The sequence below is a fragment of the Pristis pectinata genome, chromosome 20, assembly GCF_009764475.1.
Source record: "Pristis pectinata isolate sPriPec2 chromosome 20, sPriPec2.1.pri, whole genome shotgun sequence".
Lineage (NCBI taxonomy): Eukaryota > Metazoa > Chordata > Chondrichthyes > Rhinopristiformes > Pristidae > Pristis > Pristis pectinata.
The window spans coordinates 22,644,239-22,655,461 of NC_067424.1; the positions used below are offsets into that span (position 1 = coordinate 22,644,239).

Genomic DNA, 11,223 nt, shown 5'->3' on the forward strand with positions numbered 1-11,223 from the left:
AAATGGAAAAGCTCCGTTCACACTTACTGTAGGTCAGCGGTGAGTTTAGGCAATTTGCTGCTGGAAGCAAGCTCTGGCCCATTCACATAAAGGTAAAAGAGTGACAGAGAGTTTAGTATTGAATGCTGGATGTTAAGGTTTCTTGGTAATCTATCACAGGAATACCGAAAGAGGTGCTCAAGCAGAATGATGAGATGGGAATCAGGCAGGGAGTCATTTTGTTATTTCATCACTTCTGCAATTTTCTGCAAGAAATGTTGAATGTTTCACACAACTATTTAAATGTAAACTTGTAAACTAGTGCATTATTGCATGTGTTTATTGTAATTTGTATCACAAGATTGCTGGCAACCAGCATTCCTATGGACACTTTGAGGAAGTTAACGTTTAAATACAATGTTTACCTTGGCAAATGGATTAGACCGACTACCTTGAAGGCAAACGTAAACATTAAAGTCTTTCTCTTGACCTAATGATGACAGTATATTACTCTAGCAATATTGCAGTGGTGGTGTGAATAACCCCCTCCACAAATCCTACTGATGTAAATCACTCTGAACTCGTGACACTGTAAATATTTTTTCTAAGAACAATCCACTTTTATGCATGAGTTATCAGACTAAAGTGCTCCCAAATCTTAACTCTTTTCATGTTAAGAGCAAGAAAATCCCATCCAGTGTTCAATTATCCACTTTAATTATTTTTATTCAGTGAGCATCACCAGAAATACCAATATTTATTTCCCATCAATCAATGTCCTGAAGCAGGTTGGGGTGAGCCATCTTCTTCAACAGGGCATTCTAATATTGTGCATAAACTTACTCAGTGTGTTCGATAGAGTACAAAAGGAATCTGGCCCAGTAGTTATGAGGGATCATTTATTTGCAAGTCAGGGTATCATCCGAACTTCAATAGAGTAGTGGTTACAGGTGCTTATCCCTTTAGGTGCCAGAGCTATAATTTTATATAATGCTGTGAAAAAAACTGGGGAAGTAAAAAAACTGAACTGATGCTGAAAATATGAAACAAATAGAAAATGCCAGAAACACTCAACAGCTCATGTAGCATTAAAGGAGAGAGAAACAGAGATGAACCTTCAGGTCAAATGATCCTTCATCAATTCTGGGTCCAAATGACAATCTTGGATGTTGATAAAAGGCAAGTCACTTATAGTATTGCCATTGAGGGTGGTTAGACCTTTATCCTATTGAACATGTTCAATGCTTAAGACTTGGTCTGATAAGTGATAAGTAACATTTGTAACTCCCAACCCTGAATGTTGTACATATCTTACTTCAGGAAGGCAGAGACTGTTTTATTGTCTGTCAAATGTGAATGCAATTGTTTTAAAATCATCAGCAAAAACTTCTTCAAAAGAGGACCTTACCTTTATGAGCTCCTGTAACAATGGGTAGGGACTGAGATGACCAGAAACATTTTTTACAATGAATATTTCCTTTAACTTCAGTTTTATTTAGGTGCCTTGATGGTACATTTGGTTAAAGCTGCCTTCGTGTCAAGAGCAGTCATTCTGGATTTCAATTATTTTGCTTTGTGTGGGAAAAGCAAAAATAAGGTCGGGAATTCCATGGTCCAGAGCTCCGTGGTCCTGGCAACACCCAAACTGAGCAAGGTATTCGAAACCACAGTAGACAACAGTTCATGATGATTGACAGAGGACTACCAGGGCAGTGATTGACTAGATTAGTATTATCTGCTTCTTTGACAGTTATTTTCCAATTTTGTTCGGTAGATGCTGGTGTGTGCTGGAGGTATGGCTGGTTCCAGAACACATGGATCAAATCAAATTATCTCAATAATGTCCTGTGGTGAAGCGCACAAGAGGCAAAAATAATTTACTATGCACTTCTAGCTGAATGGCTCCAGATACCATTACTGATACTACATCGTCAGTTGATTCAGCTCCATTATCACTCTTGCCGCAAGTCTTCACAGAACCGATCAGCAATGTTGAGGCTTCCCAGTGCCACTTCCTCTTTACTATGTCAGTACTTCTGGCAACGTTATCCTGTTGGTAGGATTTGCTGAAGGAATAAGGGATATTGGCTAATAGATATGATGCTATGTGCAGATTGTCACATGATTACTCGATGAGCAGCCTGTTCCAATTTTGGCATGATTCCAGATATTCCTGACGATGACAACAGCTAAGATAGTCAACCACAATGGAGTACTTTAGGGACAAGTAGAGACAGAACAGAGGAAGGATAGCAGATGTCCCTCTTTCAAAGGATATTAGTGAATATAATGTTTGCTTTGAGAATCTGAGTTTAATGCCTATCGATAATGATTCAATAAATCTTAAAAAAGAATTTAAACCTCCAGCTTCCATTGTGACAAATGAATTCATGATTCCAGATCTCTCATCTACAAACATAATCATCATGATAGCATGCCTCTTTAGTTCTTTTAAAATTGCTCTTATTAAAATAGTCTGTGCTGTTTTACAAGTAATCCTTTCCATAGGTTGGGTAACTCTGAATATTACAACATTTTATTACAGAAAATTTGGATTCATATTTTAAAATATGGACTTTCACATTTAAATATGTGTACTGGTATATTTCAAAGATCAAAATTAAACTTTCAAATTACATAGATTATTTCCATCAACACAAATAATTCAAATCATTTCTAGAAATCAGATGTTTATTATTTAGCAACTAATATATAAATACCAATTGCAGTTTCAATAAAGTGCAACAGTTAGACATATTCCTTTGTGACATCATCTGGTTTCCCCGTGAACTTCTCTCGCAGCTTTTTCCACATACCTTTCTTCGTTTCTTCCATTTGTTTCATATTATCTATCAAAGAATAAAATGATGATAAACAACAATATGACGTGGGAATACAACAATCAGGAAACAATGAAATCACTTGTTGCACCTTAAATACCAGACTGAGCAAGACCAGCTAATAGCAAAGATCAGGAACTGAATTGAAATTCTGGTATCATCAAGGAAATCAGGGAAACTTCAATATGCTGCTTCTCAAATATATTAATTTGATATAAAGAATGTAATAGAACAACTAGTTCTACATCAACTTTAATGTAGCAAAATGTCTCAAGGGGCATAGAGGAGTTCAATAAGACAAAACTTGACAGTGCTCCAAGAAGAAATATTAAGGCTGATGACTACAGGCATGGCTTTGAGAGTTTCAGGAACATTTTAAAAGATAATAAAGGGGCAGAGACTCAGGAAAGAAATGCTCAAGCTTTGGCCTCAGCCACTCAAAGTACATGGCAGAGAAATTAATGATCTACAGATCACAAATGGGGGAGCGTAGATATCTCACATGGTTGTCGGACTTGAGATCAAAGCTTGGGAGGGACAAGGCAAGGTAGTGATTTGAATACCTGGGTGAGATTTTACGATTTTGAACATGAATTGGGATTCCAAGTTGGTAGACATGGGTGAATGAAACTTGACAGTTAGAATACAAACCGACTTTTATGTGACTTTGAGTTTGCAGAGAGTGAAAGGAATGATGCCCAGCCAAGAGTACATGCCATTCTCATGCCTTGAGATAAATAAAGCTCAAATAGATGTTTAAGGGGCCAGATGAGTCTGAGTCAAGCAACCAGATGGATTAACAATATTTTTCTGCTATTTGAACAAATTTAACCAACAGCAACATAACTTAAAAGGATATAGAGGGTAGGAGTCTGCTTTCTTTTACATTTATCTATTCTCCTGATTATTCACTTGCTGGTGTTATGGACAGCAAGTTTCTAAAGAGGCAAACAAAATTTGAAACACTAGGAGATTCCTTCAATGCAGGATGACAGAAAAGCCAATATTCAGTGAATCTGCAGGACCACTGAATGCATTTAGTTCTGTTTAACAACTAATGAATGTGTGTCATTTTTCATCCACAAGAACATTTGTATTACACAAAACCCCACTCTTCTTGATAATTTCATACACAACTTCATTCTGAAAAATAGTTTTGTCTGTTTAATAGCAATTTCCTTTTAAATGATGACAGTTTCAGTTCAGTATAAACACTGTAAAAGTGGAAGCCATGTGGAAGTATGGAAATCATTGGCTTCCCCAATGGTTGAAAATTTATTCCAATCATAATGTCACAGGTTTATTCTAAATCTGTTTCAGATTATTTTCTCTCAGTCAGGAGAGTACAGGTAGGGCACACATCCTCAGAATTTAAGTTAAGGGAAAATTGCAAGGATTCCCACTCAATATCTGACAACTCGGGCTGGATGAAGATATTTTGGGACAGGATTAGTGACGGAAAAGGTCAGAGAAGTTGACATGTTGGCACACATACCAACACAACAGACACACTTATTTCTGTAGAAATCTTGATCGCAACTACCTTGAGCGACTAAAGATGTACCACACCAGCTACTTTTGGGGGAAAAAAGGTGGGTTGGGCAGAACAGGTTTATAGCACACTGTTGTTTAGTACCTATTTCGGGAAGAAATGCAATGTACACTTATAGTAGCCACGTAACTATGCCAGTGGTGCTGCTGAGAAACAAGAACAGGACTGAGTTGCTGCTTTCTAAAAATTTTAGTCGGAGACGATATTAAAAATACTTTTACAATTAGAACATGAAAAACAAAATATATCCTTAAGTTAACTCATGTAATGCATGATTAACATTTTTCCAAACAGATAGGACAGCATAGTGGCACAGCTCTTAGAGCAGCACCTCACAGCTCCAGCAACATGGGGTTTAATCCTGATCTTCAGTGCTGCCTGTGTGAAGTTTACATGCTACCCAAGTGATTGCATTCTCCAGTTTTAATCCCCCTCACATCCCCACAAGATGTGCAGATTGATAGGTTAACTGATTACTGTAAATTGTCCCTAATAAGTTAATGAGGTGTAGAATCTGGGGCAAATTGATGGGATTGTGGGGAGGATAAATTGGGATTGGTGCAAGTGGGTGGTTGATGGTCAGTGTGGACTCGGTGTGCTGAAGGACCTGCTTCCAGACTGTATGACTCTATAACTTTACAATACATTTTTTCTTTCACTGCTTTCCATTCTAAAAACATTTACTAAACTACCAGCACTCATATTATCAGTCTAATGATAAAGTCTGGAATGGCTACCTGTTGCAAGAACCATTCGACATTCTTCAACTGTTACACCAGTAAAACTTGTGTTTCTGAGACGAGGGTACTGAAATGAAACAAGTTTTTAGATTTAAGTATTGTTTCTGTTTGCCCAGTTTGAAACATAACATTGCTGATATTTTGGCATTTTAGACACAATTGGAACATTTTTCAACTCTGAAAGAATTCAATTTTAATGGGTCACAAGTGTGCAAAAAAGGGGTTCAATAAAAGACATTGATAATTGCAGTCTGTGATCAAATTTCTTGTTAATCTCAAAATCAATGTATATTCCCATAATTACTGGAACTAAATTATTCCAAAATTAATTTTAATTACAAAGGCCTGTATTAATATTCTCATTCCACTCTTCTTGATAATTTCATACACAACTTCATTCTGACTAAATTAGTACTCAGATAAACTTTAGTACAGATAAACAGACATCAAATACACAGATGTCAATGTGGGTTTGGCCAGGGTTATCCCTGGTGAATTCCTCCCTGTGGCAAATTTCTCTACTGACATTATAGAAAGTTTATACAGTAAAATTCTGGCAATCTGCCACAATCAGGATTTTAGTGGCATCAGACTAGTGAAACTTTCAGACTGTTGGATGTTATTCCCAATTAATACACAAGTTATTTTTGGATAATACACATTATGAGAAGTTCCCCAGTGAATCTAGTAAAACTTAGAAAAAGCACAGTAACAGCAGCCCCAGTGAGTGGGAAGGGAGCGAGGCAAACATTACCTGGTGAGCCAAATGCTAAACCATCAGGATTTCCAAATGGTCTGATTGCAGATTCTTGGAGCTTTACAGTATGTCACTTTATACACACTTTCTATCAACTCAGCAACAAAACAAGGATAAAATACCTGTTCCCCCGTAAATCTTACAACTCAAAATTAGAAAGTAACCCACATTCTAACCAGATCTGAACCTATTCAATGAAAACATTTCATCAAGTTCATAAAGATTAGTTTGGCCATTTAGAATTCTTTTTAACTAATTCCGTCCAACTACTCTGCTTATCCTTTCTCTCATGATATCAATCTTCATTTGGATCAGATACTACCCAACCTATTTCCCTTTAATCTAGAAATGAGCATGGGGTATGAAGGGAAGGACTTAAAACAGTCAACTTGCCAGTACCTTGTTTTTGTAATAAGCAGAGTTGATTCTGGCTAAACTTTCATACATCTGGTCACACTTCTCTTGGTCTGCAATCTGAACAAAAAAAAACAGAAATTAAACAAGCACATAATTTTATAAAGGAATCAACAGCAGTACCCATCCTATAGAAATTATAACCCCAATTTTTATGGGGAGGTAGAGAGATCAGATTAGGAAACCCATAAATGTAGGTTTTTTGGATAATCTATTTAAATTAACAGCAGAGTAACGTTTAAATATTAGATTTCTCACTCAAAATCCAGCCTAAGTGTCAGATTGTCTGCCTGTACAGCCGGAAAGCCTTTGTCACAATGTCTTGCATAAACTCCCATTCACCATCATCCACGTGCTTGCTGATTTACATTGGTTGTTAAGCAACAACTTCAGTTTAAGATTCTAACTTATTTTAGGGTGAATCAAAATGATAAACTTGTTTTTCCTCTCTTTCCTAGTTCTGACAGTGGCTCCCAGGCCTGAACATTAACTGCTTCTCTTTCTCCTCCAAAATATTTCAAAGCTAATGATACATGATTCAACAGTGTTGAATAATCACAGTGCAGGAAGTACACAAGCAGTTATATAACATCAGCCACATCCTCAATGCCTGATGTATTTCATAACCGATTCATAACTTTTCTAAGCAGGCAAACGCAACAATCAAGATGAGGCATATGACTGTTTGTTTCATGTTAGCTCAAGTAACGTGAATTACATCAATTAAGCAACTTCCTCTGGGGCAGTGGAGAAACAGACCACATGGAAGCCTCATATCCACCAGTCATGAACTGATGTGCAGGGTTAAATGGGTGAAACAAAGCAAAATGGAGTTTTGTAAAATTCCTGATGCCTATCACTTCATGTAGCACCTCTTGGTCTGCCCACTGCTCAGGGATGCACCATGCAGTTTGGGATCTCGTGAGAACTAATTGGCAAGCTTTCTACTGTACCCATCAATGGAAAACGTCCAGGACTTTGGGCAATAGCCAGGAGGCAACAATGAGCTGTTTTAGGAAGCAAAAAAAAAACCTCTGGAGGAACTGAGCGGGTCAGGCAGCATCTATGGAGGGAAAATGAACTGTCGATGTTTCCAGTCGAGACCCTTCATCTGGATTTAGTGGGGTTCTGTCCAGATAAAGAGTCTTGACGCAAAACGTCGACTGTCCATTTCCCTCCAAAGATGCTGCGTGACCCACTGAGTTGCTCCAGCAATTTTTGTTTGCTCCAGATACCAGCATCTGCAGTCTCTTGTGTCTCCAGCTGTTTCTGGGTACACTGTTTAACGTTTTGCCTGAAAATGGAGTTTCCTCCCAGGCGCTGGACCGCCCCACTGATGGAGATGAATGACAAGTCATCCTCAAGGAAGCCTCCTCCTGGTGGGAGGACCAATCAGGGACTGTCCACTACCCTCCATAGATGCCACCTGACCCGCTGAGTTCCTCCAGCGTCTTTTGCTTTGGGCCAATCAGCTGTCAGGACCCAACAAACGTTGCGGGTTTCTCTCTCCACAGACGCTGCACAGCCTGCTGAGCGCTTCCAGCATTTCCTCTGTTTATTTCAGACGTCCAGCATCCGCAGGGTTTTTTTAAAATGTTGGATTTTCAGCTGCTGTGCGGTCGGGCTCGACCCTCCCCCCCCCAATCCCCTCCGAACCCCACCCCACCCCACCTCAGACCCTCCAACAACCTCCTCCGACCCCCTCCGAGGCCGTTCGGCCCCCGCCGCCGTTGCCGGGGTTACCTGGGTGCTCTCGCCCTCCCGAAAGGCCAGCGCCACCCGCTGCCGCAGGAAGGCGCCCAGATCGCGGCCCTTCTTGGTCTGATCGAGGGGCCACTCCTCGCAGAGCCGGAGGAACCGCCGGTAACGCGTCACCGCCATCTCAGTGCGCGCCGACCCAGCGGGAACGGCGGCGGCGGCGTCTCCTTACCCTCGCGTGCACGCGCCCGCCCGCGCCGCCGAGGCTCTGACGCGACTCTCCGACTGCGCCGCAGTCCGTCGCGCACATGCGCGCCGCGCGGCCACCTGACCGCCCGGGAATGCGCCGGCGGCCGCTCAGGCTGTCAATCAATGAGAGGCTGCTGAGTGCCGGTGGTCTCCTTGCGACTGGACGTTTGTCGCTCTCTTGTTTTGGAGTCATTCCATTTGTGGCAAGTGGAAAGCTAATTTAATTCTGGTCATTCCTGAAACTGCATCCCAAGGTCGCTCAATCGTGGAAGCATAAGATCCTGAGTGGTCTTAACAGGGTGGATGTGGACAGGATCTTTCCTCTTATGGGAAAATATAGAATTATGAGTCACTATTCAAAAGGCACAGTTGAATTTTTATCCATTTTCTCTATTACGATTTTTTAACAATTATTTTATTTCTATTAAGGCAGGGATTAGCTGAATATGTCTCAAAGGGACTTGATTCTTTGGAACTCTTCCTCAAAGGACAGTGGACGCAGAGTCGGAATATTTTTAAGGTGGAGTTAGAATTATGATAAGCGAAGAGGTGAACGATTACTCAAGGGAAGTGGGGAATGCAGAGTTGAGTTTACAGTCAAACCAGCCTTGATCTTGAGCAGCAGAAAGACCTGCTCCTACCTGTCGACTATTGATGAGTCATCTACAACATTGTCTTAATCTTGTTGCTGCCTCGTTATCCCTCTGCTCATTATAGGTTCTGTTCTTTGCATTAGACTTTTGAGTTAGCATAGATGAGGTAGAGCAGAATTACAAGGCAAAAGAGCCAACACAAGCAGATGTTCAACCTATTAGAAAGAGGTTCCTAAGAGAAATTTCACCCAGCCTATGTGGTTATATGCACTTTCTTGAACACTTATGAGGAAGTGTGCAGAAGGAGGCTGTGTTTCACCAGGCAAGATGTGATTGCCTTAAGCAGCCTACTGAACCAATAAATGGTGCTTAATTTCTATGTGACTATCTGCAAAGCCACCTATGACCACCTATGACCAATGTTCTTGCCAGAGGAAACGTGCATATTAACTTATAGATGGCGCCAGAGAAGTAGGAGAGCTCTGGTATTTACAACATGTCATGTTTTCCACATCAGGACAAAATAAGATGAGCCAGTGACTTGTCTGAATAGAAAAGTCTTATATTCTGTTCAAGTTCAACTTCTGTGTGCTCCTTGTAGAAGGTAATACAAGTCTCCACCAGTTTTCATGGCAGTTGTGCAACTTGTCCATCTTCCCACTTTTCTTCCCATCCAGGAATGCCAGAAGATGCTACCTCTTTGCAGCTTCAACACACCTTAGTGCAATAAGTGCTATGGGACCACCAGGAATCTTATAGAGCAGAATATATATATATATCTTTTACAGTAAATTTCAGCTAACTTGCTGCTTCTAGTGTTCTCTATAGTGTGCCAAAGACAAAGAAAGCCACAGTATTACTGTTCACTGTAACTTGGTAATACAAAGAACATTGCAGATGGATGAAGCACAATAATATGAGAGATTATCTTAAGTGGAAAAATTAATTGAAGGTGGTAAAGAACCACATGTAGAAAGACTTGCAGAATGAATTGCAGGTAGAATAACAAGAACTTTTGGTGACACTTTGATCCCTTCCCTATAAAATCATGAAGAGGCAGCTGAATGTTCTTGTGCCCTTGTTTTGTATTGAAGAACATTGACACAATTCACACAATCTCTATGCTAATAACATTCTGATACGGAGGCTATGAAACTATAATTTAAAAAAAACTACAGACCAAAGTTGCAAATCTAGTGAAGGAGTTGTATTTTATTTCCAGCACATCGTTTTGCCATCCTACTAATCAACTCAGTGTTTTCAATGACACCTACTGCCCTATGACAATCTCATCGGTATCTTCAGCAGAACAGCAGAAGGCTATTCAAGTCAGGACCCTTGAGATCAAGGATCTCAGAAGGATACTTTTTGTATACCAGCCAATTTGTAACCTCTCTGAGGTTGCCAATTAATGGAACAGTCCCTGACATCATATATTGTTGCTGACAGGTTGTAAAACTGCATTTTCACTGCCCCAAGGCTTCTCATAAATTTCCCTCTGCCAAACAGGTGTTGGCATGTTGGACAATATTATTTGTCAGGAGTTTTTTTTTGACTCTCCATTGGTTTTCCTGTTATTTCATTTTAGCCTATGCCCACCCACTTTTATTCCTCCAATTTATCAAAGCAAGAATTCCTAATGGGTTGAAATAAATTTGGAGCCTTTCCAAAGCAACTTAACAAAAACCTCCATGAATGCTATCATTTGTATTTACACATAGATAGCCATGTAAACTTCACCTGAATTTCCAACCCCTAAACCTGCACCAACACTCCAACTAAAACTGGTTGTTTTCCCATGGAAAAGCAAGGGAGCAGAAATAAACAATTTCTGACCATAGAAGCTTGACTGTTAAGCTCTCCTGTACTTACTCATGTATTTTAGTAATCCATTATTTATTTTTATTCTATGTTGAAGTTTTGCAGTGTGTGTTTATTCTACTTTTGAAGCAGTGCTAAAATGTTTTAGGTACTAAGTTTGTAGTAGCTAAATTTCCTTTGAAATTCAATACTATTTTCAGCATTATTTTAGAAACTATACTTCTGCTAGTTACAATTTAAAATTATCTTGCTAGCTTTTCTTGCTATTAAATTTGTATTTTTGCAAATGTTTGCAGCTTGGAAGGTAAGTCATCATATAGAACCCTTTACTGTCAGCAGGACTTCCTGATGTGATGGGAGAGATGCGTGGAGAGGGCTGGTGTGGTGGTGTTTGAGTTATATTCAGAAAGGATGCTAGTTGGTTTCAACCAAGCAGCAGTTTTAACACATTAAATAGTGAGGAGGGATTAGGGAGACATTCACTGTAACTAATAGCATTAACAACAAAATTAGAAAATAAAATTTCTAATGTGCTTGATGTTGGAGAATTAAAAATATAGAACAGAAAATTTCACTTTGT

The 11,223-nt window shown here is 39.6% G+C and overlaps 1 protein-coding gene across 1 annotated transcript; it reads right to left on the reverse strand.

The window, feature by feature from the left end:
• Positions 1 to 2,497: 2,497 nt before the first annotated feature.
• Positions 2,498 to 8,314, reverse strand: LOC127580782 (ubiquinol-cytochrome-c reductase complex assembly factor 2). Its single transcript, XM_052034653.1, has 4 exons — positions 8,026 to 8,314; positions 6,268 to 6,342; positions 5,109 to 5,178; positions 2,498 to 2,828 (listed from the first exon to the last, which is right to left on the reverse strand). Exons 1-4 carry the CDS (start codon positions 8,161 to 8,163, stop codon positions 2,728 to 2,730), a joined length of 384 nt encoding a protein of 127 aa, XP_051890613.1. The 5' UTR covers positions 8,164 to 8,314; the 3' UTR covers positions 2,498 to 2,727.
• Positions 8,315 to 11,223: the final 2,909 nt, after the last annotated feature.

Excerpts from the sequence above, each read along its gene's own strand:
- LOC127580782 (XM_052034653.1), bottom strand. The coding sequence starts at position 8,163 with ATGGCGGTGACGCGTTACCGGCGGTTCCTCCGGCTCTGCGAGGAGTGG. Across the intron at positions 6,343-8,025 it reads GGGAGGGCGAGAGCACCCAG|ATTGCAGACCAAGAGAAGTG; the intron begins GTAACCCCGGCA and ends TTTTTTGTTCAG. Across the intron at positions 5,179-6,267 it reads CTGCTTATTACAAAAACAAG|TACCCTCGTCTCAGAAACAC; the intron begins GTACTGGCAAGT and ends GTTTCATTTCAG.